This window comes from Peromyscus californicus, unplaced genomic scaffold (genome assembly GCF_007827085.1).
Source record: "Peromyscus californicus insignis strain IS unplaced genomic scaffold, ASM782708v3 Scaffold_2__1_contigs__length_46816999, whole genome shotgun sequence".
NCBI lineage: Eukaryota > Metazoa > Chordata > Mammalia > Rodentia > Cricetidae > Peromyscus > Peromyscus californicus.
This window is the reverse complement of record NW_026294540.1, coordinates 21,724,200-21,740,755: the sequence shown is the minus strand read 5'-3', so window position 1 is coordinate 21,740,755 and position 16,556 is coordinate 21,724,200. Positions and strand designations below refer to the sequence as shown.

The 16,556-nt window shown below is 45.6% G+C and overlaps 1 protein-coding gene across 3 annotated transcripts in view; it reads left to right on the top strand.

Annotated features, from left to right (window-relative positions):
* Positions 1-16,556, top strand: part of Auts2 (activator of transcription and developmental regulator AUTS2) — a 1,133,997-nt gene that overhangs the window by 1,099,111 nt on the left and 18,330 nt on the right. For 2 of the 3 annotated variants that reach the window (XM_052753902.1, XM_052753901.1), the window contains exons 9-14: positions 153-394; positions 2,233-2,277; positions 6,780-6,875; positions 11,699-11,770; positions 12,908-12,937; positions 15,281-15,352. In XM_052753902.1, coding sequence (XP_052609862.1) covers positions 153-394; positions 2,233-2,277; positions 6,780-6,875; positions 11,699-11,770; positions 12,908-12,937; positions 15,281-15,352 — 557 coding nt within the window. The remainder of the gene's footprint in view (positions 1-152; positions 395-2,232; positions 2,278-6,779; positions 6,876-11,698; positions 11,771-12,907; positions 12,938-15,280; positions 15,353-16,556) is intronic. The other variant, XM_052753903.1, reaches the window with a different exon arrangement.

The window sequence follows — 16,556 nt, the reverse complement described above, 5'->3', positions numbered from 1 at the left end:
AAATAAGTTCACAATTCTGTGTCGGGCCGAATTCATAGCTATCCTGGGCTGCACTGGCATGTGGTATGCACACTGGACATGTCTGCAACCAGGATGTTGCGTGGTGAATGAAAAGTTGCTGCTGCCATTATCTCCCTTTTCTTCATTTCCAGAACAAGATATCTTGAGGCAGGAACTGAACACACGATTCCTGGCCTCTCAGAGCGCCGACCGAGGGGCATCCCTGGGCCCTCCGCCCTACCTGCGGACCGAGTTCCATCAACACCAGCATCAGCACCAGCACACGCATCAGCACACGCACCAGCACACCTTCACGCCATTCCCCCACGCCATCCCACCCACCGCCATCATGCCGACGCCAGCACCTCCCATGGTGCGTACCCCAGGCAGAAATGTGAGGATAAGTAGAGCATGCAGCTTGGCTCGGGGGTTGGCATGGGCATTGGGAGACGCTGGAGAGGGGATGGGGAGAGGGTGATGATGCTGTGGGGGAGGGGGTGTTCCTTGGGTCTCGTCCCTCTTTGCTAATGAACTCTGGGACTAGAGCATCAGAGTCGGGACATTTTTCTAGATGGCTGTCATTGGCACCATGGATCGATTCAATTCTGGGTGCCTTCAAAGCACTCAGATGCAGCCTTGTTAACTTCTTAAAGGGTTATTATGTTTGCTTGTGCATGCTGGGTGATTGTCCCCAGACCTGAAAATGTTTAACACCAATATAGAAATACTTAGGAAAGACTGGGAGTGAAGAAGAGAGAACCACGGGGCCTGTGGGGAGGATGCTCACCCTGGGGACTGCCTCTTCCTTGATCGTATATTTCCCCTAATCCCGTTTTCCTAGAATGGCCGTACTTCTTGTTATCCTGTGATAGGACACAGTGCCCTAAACTTATGTTATGTCTGATAGCAAGCAGGCAGCAGAGGCAGATGCGTCCCCCAGAGATAGAACTCAGCAATGACGTAGACTTACTTTGTTTTGTCTGGGGACTGGCACATGGGTGGAGAATTAGGATATTTGTTTAAAAACCAGAAATACCAATGAATGTGCTATAGTAGAATTATATATATGCTTTAGTAGAATTATATATATATATATATATATATTCCAAGAGAGAGGCCTGCCCATAACAAAGATGATCACAAAATTATATTGCTAATCTTTAATATTTAATGAAATACTTGGGGCTGTAGAGATGGCTCAGTGGTTAAGAGCACTTGATGTTCTTCCGGAAGACCAGAGTTCAGTTCCCGGTCTCCATATTGTACAGCTCACAACCGCCTATAACTTTAGCTGCAGGGGATCTTGTGCCCTCTTCTGGCCTCCTTGGGCACATGAATACTTGTGCACATACCCACACACAGGCACACAGACATATACATAATTTTTTCTTTTTAAAGAATACACTTTTTCTGTTCAGAGGCAAGGCTCCAAATCACTCATTTTGTGCTGTAACATGTTTCACTGAGACAACAGAATCTATGGTTTTTCCTGCCACAGAAAAGACGAAAATACAGGGAGTTAGTTCTCGGCATGAATTAGACAGTGTCTTGGGGTTTTTTATTGCTGTGACAAAACACCATGACCAAAACAGCTTGGGAGAGGAAAAGGTTTATTTGACTTACATATCCAGGGTCACAGTCCACTGAAGGAAACCAAGGCAGGAACTCAGACAGGGCAGGAACCTGGAGGCAGGAGCTGATGTAGAAGCCACGGAGGAGTACTGCTTATTGTCTTGCTCCTCATGGCTTGCTCAACCTGCTTTCTTATAGAACCCAGGACCACCAGCCCAGGGATGGCATCACTCACAATGGGCAATCACTAATTTAAAAAATGCTCTAAGGTTTTCCTACAGCCCATCTTCTGGAGGCATTTTCTCAATTGAGATTCCCTCCTTTCAGATGACTCATCTTGTGCCAAGTTGACCTTCAGCTGTCCAGCACAGATGGGATGTCCACTTTTCTGGTTTATATAAATGCCTGTTTCCTCCACTTTGGATGATTGCCTTGTGCCAGTCCCCAAACATAGCATCAAGGGGTCCCGAGGAGTGGGGCACACTGGGTGGGCTTACCACTTTGCATTGACGTTGCGGATACTCTCGTTGGGGCGCTCAGACCTGCTTTTGGGGCGCCTTGAGGTTGACACAGAAGCGTGTCTAGTGGGTCAGCTCCATTGGAGGGGATGAACAAAACATGCAGCCAAAGTAACTAGCTTTTGCTTTGATCCCTTTGCAGTTTGACAAATACCCCACCAAAGTTGACCCATTCTACCGGCATAGTGTGAGTCATACTGCTGTCCTACACATTCGTTGTAATGCCTTTTCCATTTCCAGTGCTCTTGCCACAGATGCAGAAGCGCCTGGCAGCCTTCCCTGTCATCTGTGCCAAGAGTCTCCCCATCGCTCCTTTATCATCCGGGGTGCTTGCTTGTGTGCCATTTTTCTTTTTTTCTTTTTTGCTTTGGGTGGCGATGCACTATCATCTACCAAATCAAAAGATCATCAGCACGCCTGCTGCGGCCGATCAGCCTGTTAGCCTGGAACTAGAGAAACGAAGGCAGGAGGGTCAGGTGTTAGGATTATCCTTGCTACATAGCGAGTTCAAAACCAGCCTGGACTATAGGGAGACCCTGTCTCACAATAGCCAGACAACAACAAATCATTAGCATTGCTCCATTTTGGAACTTTCTGGAACCACATAGCTATCCAGAAGAGTGGGTGGGCTGTCATTAGAATGATTATTGCCTTGGGAGAGTATGAAATTGCAGATTTTAGTCATCCATTCGAAATGCTAGGAACCCAGAACTCCTCGAGTTTAATTTCAATTCTTTCCTGTAAATAAACCATCCCTTTTACTTTGACTCATGCCTCTTTAAAGAGTGGATTTTTCTTCCCTTCTAGAATAAACACAGCACCCTTTTCTACATAGTCAGATTGCTATTCAGACCTTATTTCAATTGAACAATTAAAAAAAAAGTCAGTTAATTTAAAAAAGGTCTTAGCTAGATATGTTGGCACACACAGAATTTGGGAAATGGAGGTAAGGGGATCCAGAATTTAAGGCCAGCCTTGGGCTATCTGAGACTTTCTCTCAAAAAGCAAAACAAAAAAAAGCCTTAAGATGGAAAAAAAATGCCATTTTTTTCTCCTTAGACTCATTATTTATTTGAAAAGCACTTCTGCTTTGTGTAATTTTAAGTACACGTTCCCAGAAGATAAATTGGTCCTGACCTGAGTTTTATGTTGGGCCACGTAAGAGACAAGAACTTCTCTATGTAGAGAGAGAGAGCTGACTATTTGACTGTGATATTTTGATTATGGGGTGAAAACTTCTCTCGTTCCTTGGCCTACTGGTTAATTTGTATTTTTAAAGGAAAAACAAGGAGGATTAGTCGTTGTAGTCGCGTTGATCTAGGACAGGTCTTGTTGTTTTATTAGGTAGCACTGTCTTTAACACTCCAGTTGTAATACTGCTTAACACATCTGTAAAGGCTGGGTTCCTTCAGACTTTAAATAGATGCATGGACACTGCACACTGTGCAAGGAGGTAGCTGAGACATCTAGATCTGAAAATACTAGCACTCAATTAGAACTGTTTCCTCTCTAGAGGCATTCGGAACTGACCCACGGAAGGGCTCTTGGAATTTGAGGGGCTGGGGATATAGAGTAGTCTCCTAACATGCAAAAGCCCTGGGTTCCATCCTCAGCACTGAATAAGACCAGGCATGGTAGTGCATGCCTATTTTCCCAGAAGCTGCGGGTGGAGACAAAAGGATCAAGAGTTCAGGGTCATCCTCCGTTACATAGGGAACTTGAGGTCAGCCCATGACCCTGCCAGACAGGTTGATTAAGAGTGCCTGCTGCTCTTGGAAAGGCCCTGAGTTCAGTTCCCAGCAACCCAGGTAGGGTGGCTTACAACTGCCTATAACTCCAGCTCCAGGGGGGGCTACAGAACCCTTTTCTGGATTCCACGGGCACTACACTTACGAATGTGCATATACACTCAGAGAGAGGAAAAACTGAAATAAATAAGTGGTAGGAAGGAGAGAAAAAGTATTTAGGTTACTCAGCCCCCCATGTGATCCACCCTGGACCGCTGAGCACTGGGGTACAGACGCATTTTAGCAGTGACAATAAGCACTGGATAAATCTGTGGACTTCTCCCTAGAGTGTGCCTCATGCACGGTACGTTCTGTTCTTACTTGGTGCTTTGTAGATTTAAATGAAAGGTCAGGGGTTAGAGAGGTGGTTTAATCCGTACGATGTTTGCCCTATAAGCACGAGGACTTGAGGTCAGCCCCCAGAACCCACGTGAAAACGCCTGACATGATGGCACACTTATCATCCCAGCTCTGGGGAGGTGGAGACAGGAGGATTCCCGAGGTTCACTGGTCAGCCAGTTGGCTAGTGAGAGAGCACATCCCGGGGAGAGACCCTGTCACACAACAAGGCGGACAGGCAGAGGAGATGCTCAGTGAGTAAAAAACGTTTGCCACATGAGTCTGGAGACCTGAGTTCAATCCCTAGGACTCACATAAAGGTAGGAAGAGAACTAACTTATCAGCATTGGCCTCTGACTTTCACATGCACATCCTGACACCGCCCCCCAAACATATCATGTCCCACCCACTAATGATAATAAATTACATTTCTAAAAAAGCCAAGATAGACAAGGTACACACACACACACACACACACACACACACACACACACACACACACACACACACAAAACATTGAAAACAAATAAATGAAAGACCAGCTAATGCAATAATTCTAACACACACACACACACACACACACACACACACACACACACACACACACACACAAAAATAAACATTGAAAACAAATAAATGAAAGACCAGCTAATGCAATAATTCTAACAAAAAAATGTCATAGGCTCAGCGGGTGGCCCAGGCCGGCTTCCTGAGACCAAAGTAGTCAGTGCCTTCCTACTCATGGGCCACACAAGGTCCCTGGGTTAAAGGTGTAGGAGGAGCCTGGAGGCCTGAGTGTCTGGGAAGTTTCTATTTTATGACGGAGATATTTCAGGCTTTTCGACCAGGGGCAAGAGGCAGCTATATTTTTATTCTAAGAGGTCCACAACAGAGGCAAGGAGAGGGGAATGGGCCTCCCATTTTTCTTTTTTAATTGTAGCCATTAGAGAGGAAAGGACCACTTGGAGGCAGAGTCATAGAAATTGGAGCGTTTTAATACAGCATGTATTTAATTACCCCGCTTTATGCAGCGTGCTGGGGGAGAGTTATTTCATAATATTAGCGATAGTGGCTAATCTATGAAGTAGTCTCCCCTGCTTTGGGGATTAGGATGTTATAAGGCAAATTAAGATGCAGTGCGCTCAAGTAGCTGAAACACAATTTTAGACTTAAAAGTAGTTTTAAATGAGGGTACTTGGCTGGCAATCGCTGTTTAAGTGGATTTAGTTCAATATCAATTAGTCTGGAAAACTTCTTGGTATCTTCGGAGAGAGCAAAATGAAATAGGGAACAACAACAGAAAGCGTGATATCCTCCGAAGCCAGGGTTTCAGAGTGTGGATTTCAGTCGTTCCTGAGAACAGCTCGCCTAGAGCGTTATTAAGGGAAGCTTGTTGCTGTATTTTTAACGTACTAGGACAGCAGTGGGGCTGGGTAGTTGCTTCAATATCATATGATAGTTTGATCATGGAGTCAGAGAAATAAGATTTTTTCAAGGAGTGAGGCGTGTTTCTGCTGCCGTGGGTTGCGCTGTGTGTCTAGCGTGTTTGTTTTGTGTCGCATCCCACCCCCCCACACCCCGCGCATGCGTGCTGTTGTGTGTGCTTTGTAAGCTGATGAGTCCAGAAGACTCACACTTCATTAGGAACCATCTTTGTACCATTGAGTGGTCAGAATCACATCAGGGCTCAGCTCCCCTCCCCGTAGGCTCCAACAAGCCTGCTCCCTGAGCAGCCCATGAACTGAAAAGTGGCCAGAAGGATTTCTGCTTTATGTATAAATATCAGGTGCCTCGAGTACCTAAAAGTCTGGGACAGGAGGAACTTACAATTAAAACATGGTATCCCGGACTCCCGCGTTATCTCTGTTACTTCAAATGATCAGTGACGGGCAACAAGATTAGATGATTCTTTTTAGACTTTCTATGAAAATTGGTAGTTCCATTTAAAATGTAAACCGAGTCATTTAACCCTCCGCAAATATCCATCATCATTTTAGATGAGGGGATTAAATTGTCCTCTGGAAATGCCACTTCGAGAACAGCCTAATGAAGCAAGGATTGTGAATCGCCTCTTTCTGGAAACCACCAAACATCTAAATTCATTTAAAACTCATCAAGTTTCAACAATATAAATACTGACCCTCCTAAAGACCTTCTCTTCTTTTTCTTGGTTTCCTTTTTTTTTTTTTCTTCCTAATTCACTCATAATTTTCCAGGCATCTTGTTGGGCTTAGCACCCCCTGTTTTCGATATGCATGGAGGGTTTCTATGTGATTTCTTGATTAATAATTAGCAAAGCTCTCTCTCTCTAATGATGTTCTCATCAGGGACATCATTTGTTGGCCGATTGATTCTGAACTACTTTTTAACTTTTTTTCCGTTAAACATTCATGGCGCATCTGTGTGTTCGCCTCATCATAGCTTGGCTAATGGCATCACACTGAGATTGGTTGGCTTGCTAATGTCGATGTCTTTCTATGGGAATTGGGACAGATCACGTGCCCCCCCATCCCCCCCATACTAAAACTTTTTTTTTTTAATCCCTCCTCGCCTTTGGCTACAGCTCTTCCACTCCTATCCTCCTGCAGTCTCGGGTATACCCCCCATGATCCCACCCACGGGCCCTTTCGGTTCACTCCAAGGAGCATTTCAGCCGAAGGTAAGAACCTCACAGTGAACAAACACACGGGCACCTATCTCAGTGGAGGGCCAGGCTAGGCGTGCAGGTGGGTTGGATCCATGCTTGTCTGCAGTGATGAGTTCACACACCCAGAAGGACCATGAGGAGTAGAAATGAGACTTTTTTTTTCCTAATTCATTTAGTTTTAAACTTGATGTTGCGAGGAACCATGTAGTCTCAGTTAAGCTAAGTTTTCTATACTCTTCAAAATATGCCGGAACGGGGCTGAAGGGATGGCTGAGTGGTTTAAGTGCTTTTTTTTTTTTTTTTGCTCTTGCAAAGGACCCAAATTCACTTCCCAACACCCACATCAGGTAGCTTGCAACCTGTAACTCCAGCTCCGGGGGATCCAGTGCCCTCTCCTGGCCTCTGTGAACACTCACACATACATGGCATGCACACACACAGACACACACACCTACACGTAAATAAAATAAAACCAGCTGTTAAAATATATGCAGAATATATATACATTGTAGGCACATAGATCCATTTTTCCTCCCCAATGTTCCTCTTTCTAATAAGTTTTCCCATTAGCATATATTAACTATAAGCAATAATGGGCTTCATCGTGACATTTCCATACATATAATATATATAATATACTTTGGCATATTCACCTCTTACTCACCTTTCACTTCCACCGATCTCCTCCCCTCTCGTTAAGGTCACAAGGAACACGGGCGAGGGTCTGTTTGCAGGAATAGCTCAACCTACCAGTAGCTACACCACTGAAGAAAAGGATGTTTCCTTGGGGGAAACATTACTAAACCTTAAGTATTTAGTAGGAGATTCCAAGATGCCTCTAAAATGTGCGGGATGAACACACATGCAGTGTTGAGTGTTGGTTGCTTTTTAACGGGAAAAGGGGGGAATAAAAGTTCCCAGACTGGAATTGTTTGCTCTTTCGTTTGTCTGAGGGAGATTGTTTTCCCTTTACTCTCTGTCCTTCGCTCTGTCTGCCATGCATCTCTGCACGGGGTCTGCCTGGGGGTGGCGAGGCCGAAGCTCACCTCATTAGTATCCCTTCTCCCTCCCTGCTCATTCTTGGACCTGTCTGGACACCACTCCCACCCCACCCCCATTCTCACACTTGCCAATGTCGGGGCCTGTTCTTTGTTTCTGACATGCTACTTTGAGATTCACGTTTTTAATTTTTTTTTTTTTTTAGGTTTTATTTTACATGCGTGAATATTTTGCCTGTCTGTTTGTATGTGCACCAAGTGCATGATTGGTGCTCAAGGTGGTCAGAAGAGGGGGTTGGAACTCCCCAAACTAGAATTACGGATGGTTGTGAGCCATCATGTGGGTGCTGGGAACCAAACCCAGGTCCTCTGCAAGAGTAACAAGGGCTCTTAACCCCTGAGCCATCTTCCTAGCCCTTGAGATTCATTCCCCTTTTATTCTTAGTAAGAACTAAATTATTTTCTACCTAGTGAATAATAACCAGATCCACACAGGCTCAGTTATCCAGGAAGGTCAATATTCAGAAGTAATTTTGACAACACTGTACCTTTAAAAAAATCTACTGTGGTAGAACGAAGGTGTGGCTCAACAGTAGAGTACCTCCTTAGACTCCCCCAGTGAGGGGTTGGGGAGCATGGCTCAGACATAGACCACTTGTCTCCATTCCATACACAGGTCCCTAGGTTGAATCACAATGGCATCCAGAGAATACAAAATAATATTTTATGCCCCTTATTTTACTCAGATACTAATTTCTGAAGTGAAGTATGCTTCTCCAGTGGCCAGCCACATTTAGTTGAGATTCTGCACTGCGTGTGGGTTGGTTTCTGTCCCCTCCCCATTTGGTCCCCCCCGCCCACACACCTCCCATTCCCATTCCTAAGCCAAAGCACCAGTTTGGGACCAGAGTCTCCTGGATTGAACACATGCATTTTCAAAGGTGTGTTGTGCTAAAAACCAGAAACAGGAAGAGAAATTAAAAAGGCATTAGGGGTCGGATGCTGCGTCTTTGAAATCGCCCTTCTGTGCAGGGAACTGAAGCTTGAATGTCGGACTCTCTGTATACAGGACTTTTACAGTGACCGCCATCACTGCAAGGGGTGGCGATTTTTAGATTCCTTTCCCTGTTCTCCAGTAATCCCTCAGACCCTGGTCTGTCCCCACTAGGTTCTGACAAATCTCCAGTGCGTCCCCAAAACAGACTGGTAGGTCATTTAATAAATTAGACTATTTCCCTCACTTGCAATTATCCAATCACACCACAAACTACATCTGGGCAAGGAAGTGTCTCTCGGTGTTGAAATAAGCCTTTCCAGGCCATCTTCCTGATTGAATATGTAGATTGCTGTTCATTAGAGGAGTTCTTCATATGTATGCAAATCAGGCTGTTAACAACTGCAGCTTAATTGTTACTTGTACAGCAGCTGATTGCTTTTCTTCTGTTCTCTCTCTCTCTCTCTCTCTCTCTCTCTCTCTCTCTCTCTCTCTCTCTCTCTCTCTTTCCCTACTTTTCCTGGTAGGCAAGCTTCATGCTTAAACTTGAGCTTTCCACCTTGCTCCCCAACTAGTTCATGTCTAGTGTGAGGGATGCATACTAATTAAATAAGGACCAGTCCATGGCTCAGTGGGTAAAGGCACTTGCCACCAACCCTGAGTTCGATTCCCCAGAGCCTACAGGATAGAAGCAGAGACCTGGCTCTTACACCCTGCCCTCTGAATTTCCCCTTGTGCAACCTGTGACACTGTGTGTACATGCACGCGCGCGTGCGCGCACACACACACACACACACACACACACACACACACACACACACACACAGGTGAATAAGTTTCAAGAGGTTGGGAAAGCAGTTTAGGAGGTAATGGCACATTCTATCAAGCCTGGGGAACTGAACTGGGTCCTGGAGAGCCACATGGTAGAAGGAAAGAATTGGTTCCTTCAAGTTGGCCTCTGACCTCCACACACATACAGACAGACCCACACACATACAGACGGATAGATAGTAACGTATATAATATATACTTATTCTAATTTTTGAAAAAGAAAACAGCTCTTACAGCTGAGCATGGTGGCATGTATCTTCAATCCCAGTCCTTGAGAGGCAGAGGCAGACAGATCCCTTGAGTTCAAGGCCAGCCTGGTCTACATAGCAAGTTGCAGGCCAGCTGAGGTTACGTAGCAAGAGCCCCTATCTCAAAAGAGAAACAACCAGAAACAACCCAACAACAAAACCTACTATTACTTTTAAAAATCTCCCCATAAGACATTAGTAACTATTCCCTTTGAAGTGGGTTTTTTTTTGTTATTGCTGTTGGGTCAGAAGACAAAGGTCCAGCAAGGCCAGGAGACAAAGGTCCAGCAAGGCCGGTAATATTATTAGTGACATTTAAGAATGGTGATGGGGCCGGGCGGTGGTGGCGCACGCCTTTAATCCCAGCACTTGGGAGGCAGAGGCAGGCGGATCTTTGTGAGTTCGAGGCCAGCCTGGTCTACAGAGCGAGATCCAGGAAAGGCGCAAAGCTGCACAGAGAAACCCTGTCTCGAAAAACCTAAAAAAAAAATAAAATAAAAAGAATGGTGATGGGAATTGAAAGAACAGCAGTAGAATTCGCTGGTAAATCTTCTGTTGTCCCCAAATTAGATTCTCCTGTCCCCTTTCCACCGTCACTAATGAGTAGGTACTGAGTGTAATTTCTTGTTATTACCTACCAGTGAAGATATTTAGGTAGCTTAGCGTCTGCACCATACTGTCAGCCCTCTGAAAGATGCACCTCATGTGGACACTATCACGATTGTGCACTTAAGAGTTTCTTTCAATGTTGGATGGTAAAGCAGGAAAAAAAAACAAAACAAGAATAATAAATGAGAAACGGTGGCAGTTAGTGGTGAGGGTCAGCAGGGAAGAGGGTTTGAGGGCAAAAGTTGCCTGTGTGGCATCTTAGATCCTATAAAGGGGACCAGCCGCACCTAACTTCTTACCCAGTACTTCCCTAAGCTGCTGAGCTCCTTGCAAGGCCCTGGGTAGGGTGGAACAATAGGATTAGTGTCCTAAATTTCAGCTCTTATTTATTTATTTATTTATTTATTTGTTTGTTTGTTTGTTCATTTATTTATTTTTTAGGATTAAAAAGAAACATTTAATTGTGTGTCTCTGTGTATGTGCATGGGAACACAATGCCCAAGGCATCAGATTCCTTTGGAGATAGAGTTCCAGGCAGTTGTGAGCCCTCCAATGTGGGTGCTGGGGACTGAACCCAGCTTGCCTATAAAAGCAGCAAGCACTCTTAACTGCTGAGCCAGCCCTGTAACTCAAAATCAGAGTCTTAGAACCTTTCTAGTATCTTGGCTAATGTGTTAAACCCACACACAGCCCCTACCCTTGTGAGCTCAGGACCCCTGTCGTCCAACATCTATAAGTATAAGGGATTTCCTTTGTTGTGCGGATTGCTGTTGGGACTTCTATCCCATCCCCACCCCTACCTAGTCCAACAATATACTTTTGTAGTCTCAGCTCTATGGAGACAGAGAAAAAAGGATCCCGTGGCTGTATGTAGGCTTACTAGCTAAGTCTCCAGGTTCAGAGAGACCCTGCCTCAAAAAGAAGTAGGGTAGAAAGCAATTGAGAAAGATACCAGATTATCAATCTCTGACTTCGAGGGGCATGCATGTGCACCTGCATACACAAACATACAACATACACAGATAAAAGTTAATAAGAAAAATGTCGTACTTCAGAACAAAATAGGGAGATAATGCTTCGTTTCTGCTGTTTGTAAGAAAGGATATACAACTGGCTTTCTTGTGCATCCTAAGCTGTGGTCTGATTACTTTGTAGACATCCAACCCTATTGATGTGGCTGCTCGGCCGGGAACAGTCCCCCACACTCTACTCCAAAAGGACCCAAGGGTACGTGCAAAGTCGGGCTTGGTCACAGGTAATACCGGGGGCGGGGGTCATTTGCCAAGGATGGCCCACCGGGCACCCCCACCTTTGATGGTTCATGTAAGAAGATGCCTGTCCCTTATAGAAGACACAGTCTCCCCGACTGCAGGAATGCCACGGGCTAATGACTTGGCTCAGATTAAAAAAAAAAGAAAAAAAGAAAAGAAAAGATCCTGAGCCCAGAAATTAAATGCCGCCAGCCTGTCTACCTTCCTTCCATCTGACTGGTCAGTTGTCTATAGCTGCTTATATCTCTTCTGGCACAAAGAAATCACTATAGAATCTTCTGAATGGAAAAGCACAGAGCACTTTCTTCCTGGAAGTTAGGCACCCCCACCCCTACCCCCCTGCAGACATACACATACCCCTATCTTCTCGTTTGAGGTCAGGGAGTTACTGGACCACGCTGCCCTTACAGACAGAGCATGCTCTAGAGCTAAATAAAATATCCATAATGCCTCAGTTATGTTATTTATTCATAATTGATGCTGTGCTAGCCTCTGAAACAGAAAGCAGAGGTTCTCCATAGAGGGGAGCTTGTCTGTTGACCATCATTTATAACTCTACCCTCTAAGCAGTTTTTATTTTAGTGGACTTTTTTTTTTTTTTTTTTTTTTTTCCAAGACATGGTACTGAAGTCAGGATGTGGTAAAGACAGCCTGGGTCTACAGGGTCTGGACAAGACAGACTTTCCCAGATGTCCCGTCCATGTCATTTTGTAGTCTGAGGACTGACTACTCTCTCTGAGCCCCACATGCTGGCCTATGGCAGAGCCATTCAAAATGGGGACCCTCATGGTGTAGGTTATGTGCAAGTCATGCTGGTATAGCGCACATCTCTGCTGGTGAAACTTGTATGGGGTTGTGGGCGGGGTGGGGGCGCTTGTCATTGTGCGTGTTCTGAGACTCCTGGGGTGGGGGAGGGGACACTTGGTTCTTTGGATGGTGTGAAAATGGGTTAATTATTCTCTAAAAGGGCTTCATTTAAAAGTAAAATTCTAACATTTTAATTTCCCCTCCTAATGAAGCACTACAAATTTGTTAATTAGGGCAATTGTTTGAGTGACAGGCATGTAACCGAGTTGTCATTTTCTCTTCACAGTTGACAGATCCTTTCAGACCTATGTTAAGGGTAAGGAAAGCTTCTTCTGGAACTGTTTCTACAACCTCTGACTCTCTGCGGGTTAAAACTACAAGTCAGTAGCAGGAACCCAGCTGGAGAGATGCCAGAGTGAATGTCTGTGCCAGCAGCTAATGCTGGCTGGTTTTACAGGCAGGGGGATAGGAAGTGGCCTACATCTTTCTTTTTCTTTCTTTCTTTTTCTTTCTTCCTTCCTTTCCTTCCTTCCTTCCTTCCTTCCTTCCTTTTTCTTTCTTTCTTTCTTTCTTTCTTTCTTTCTTTCTTTCTTCCTTCCTTCCTTCCTTCCTTCCTTCCTTCCTTCCTTCCTTCCTTCCTTCCTTTCTTTCTCTTTCTTTCTTTCTTTCTTTTGAGTGCTCGAGGAAGCTGGGCCACTATGTTTTTCCTTAGTACAACTGACAAAGGGCTAGAGAGATAGCCCTAAAGTTAAGAGCACTTGCTATTCTTGCCTAAGACCCAAGTTTGGTTCCCAGCGCCCATATTGGGTGGCTAATAACTCCAGCTCCCAGAGATCCAGCGCCCTCTTCTGGCCTCTGTGGGCACTGCACACACACACACACACACACACACACACACACACACACACACACACACACACACACACATGCATACATATATTTTTAAAAGAAATATCAATCTTTTCATAAATGTAACAGACAGACTAGGCCATACTGTTGTTATTGTGATGCCAGGTCTTGCTCTTGCTGCATACCCCAGGTTGGCTTTGAACTTGTGAGCCGCCCGACTCGGCCACCCTCCCCCTTGCTATGCTCAGATAACAGACCAGGGGAAGGACAAGCCAGAGGCTGGCTATAGGTGGTCTCTCTTGGGCCTGTTTATTGTGCCCAGTGCCCTCAATGCTCAGTGATGTATACCTGCCCTATGTAAGCTCCCTCCCAGCGAAGGATGGGAAGGAGACACATAGGCAGAATTGTTCCTGAGGTCCGGATCTGGCCAGCCGGGGACCTCTGGGTACAGACTGACTTATCTGGCACAGAGCTGGGGCAGAAAACAGATGACAGACAGTGGTTGAGTGACCCAGTTCCGGCTGTTGACTGTCACAGAATCCCTGTCTTGGGTATTTTCCTCATTACTGTGACATAGTGCCTGAGGAAGGGTGTCTTTGGACTCACAGTTCAAGTTCGTAGTACATCATGGCCAGGATGGCAGGGAGTGCGTAAGAAGCAGAGAGAGATGAACACTGGTGCTCAGCTCGCTTCCCCCTTTTCACTCAGTCCAGGAGCCCAGCCCAGGGAGTAGGGCTGCCCTTATTTAGGGTGGGTTTCCCCACCTCAATTAACCTAATCAACTCATTCCTCAGAGGCATTTCCAGAGGCTAACACCGGCTAGGTAATCTCTCCTGGGTGTGCCTGGCATCTTGTCTCCTAGGTGACTCCATTCCCGTGCAGTGTTTAGCCCTCCCAACCCGACTTCTTCACTTGCCCGACATGGGTCTGTTATCTGTGCTCGCAAACATCCCGTAATTCTATTAGAAGAGAGCAGACCTGGTATCAGACTTGGACCTAAATCAGGAGCAGCATCTTGGTACAGAAACCAGGTGCTTTGCTGTTACAGAGCGGGGCAGGGCTTTCTCGTCCTTGTGGTATTTGCTGAATGAGCACGTGGAGGTGCTAAGTAGAAAAGAGTTGGCCCCGCCCTCTCTTGCACCATGCATTGACTGACACATGCTCGTCAGAAGGCAGAAGAGAGACTCGATCCCTGCAGGAAGGAAGGCATTCATTCTTCCTTAGCCCCTCATTCCCCGCTTTCACTTCTTTTAACTGGACGTGAATAAAGTCACGCGTACACATGGCTTACTGGCTCTCCGTGAAACATCTGAGGTTGCCAGACTGCAGTGAGAATGTGACACATTTCTGTGTAACACTTTGAGGGGGCCTGTCCCCTCTCTTGTTTTGATTCGATCCCCCAGACAGCCCCTAATTAGCTCTTCTGGACAGCTGAGGTGCCTGTTAGCGTGACAGCATTTGTTAGGTAGGACTTGCTGCTCACTAGGCCCGCCTGCTGATCCTGGAGATGACAAGGCACACAGACAGAGTCAGGCCTTCGCCATCCTGTCCTCGGCAGAGAACTGCCTTGTAAAGGAGCTGTCGTCTCAGGCCCACTTGGGACAAAGGGATGCGGGTTCCGACTCCCTCATGCCTGAGCTCTCAAGAGCTACTGATGGGAACATTTGACCGACACAGAGCTCTGCCGTTCTCCTGAAAGAAAAGAAGTCTCCATAGACCATAGACCAGATCTTGCAGGGACCCCGGGGCCAATGAAAGCGGGCCTTCAGACATGTCTTCCTTCTGACCAGGCTATTCTTTTTTATTCCAGAAACCAGGAAAATGGTGCGCCATGCACGTGCACATCGCCTGGCAGATTTATCACCACCAACAGAAAGTCAAGGTTGGTTGTGACTCCCCCTGTGCAGAACTGGGTGGAGCCGGGCTCGGGAACGTGGGAACCTCATAGAGGGGTGTATAAAACCAAACCCAAAGAGCCAAGGCAGGAAGGGTTTGGTTTTATTACTAGCCCTGTTGTTTTGAATCAGTCTCAGGTTGTCCAGGCAGGACAAGGACTTGGCTTGTAGCTGAGGATGACCTTGAACTCCTGCTCCTCACAGACTGGAATGGTGAAGGGCCAGTCTATCTTCAAGTTGGTACTCAGAAATCTCTTGGTCACTAAAACAAGTATCATCCCCTGGGTGTCCTTTTCCTTTTTGATGAGTTGGCCTTATGAATGGAAAGGGCATTAAAATTGATTAACACATAAAATAAAGCTTTTAGAAATCTGTGTAGAACTACTGTAGAGCAAGAATTAAAATCTAGACAATGCTTAAACCTGAGAAGAGCCAACAGGGAGTGTTTCCAGGTTTGGGATTTATTTTGGATTTTGCTTTTACGGTTTATTTATGCATTCATTGTTTTAGGGTGATTGAGTGTGTGTGTGTGTGTGTGTGTGTGTGTGTGTGTGTGTGTGTGTGTGTGTAGTTTATAGGAGAACTTTTAGGAGTCAATTCTCTTTGCCATGTGAGTCTCAGGGGTCAAAGTTGACTCGCCAGGCGTGGTGGTGGATGCCTTTACCAACTGAGCTGTCTCATCTCCCAGCCAGTTAGTTAGTTAGTTAGTTAGTTAGTTTTTAACAAAAAATTGAGGGGCTAGAGAGATGGCTCAGCAGTTAAGACTACTGACTGCTTTTGCGGAGGACCCAAGTTCAGTTCCCAGCACCCATATCAGGCAGCTCACAACCATCTGTAACTTCAGCTGCAGAGAGTCCAGTGCACTCTTTCAGCCTCCAAGGGCACCCCCTGCATGAGCATATCCATATACACACACTCAGACACAAATACACACAAATTCAAAATATTTTTAAAATATTTCAAAAGATACTTTTTTTCATATTACGGATTTGGAGAGGTGATCATTTCTACCCTACAAGAAGCTGAAGGTACTGGGTAGTCAGTCATTGGTTGTACATACAATAATTAACAGTCTTGAATGATTACTCTTCTAGACATAGCATAAGTAAGTCCTTCTGGAGGCTAGAACACACCAAGTCCTCACCAGGACTGCTTTCTGGCCAGTTATTATACCTATCTATAGATGAGACC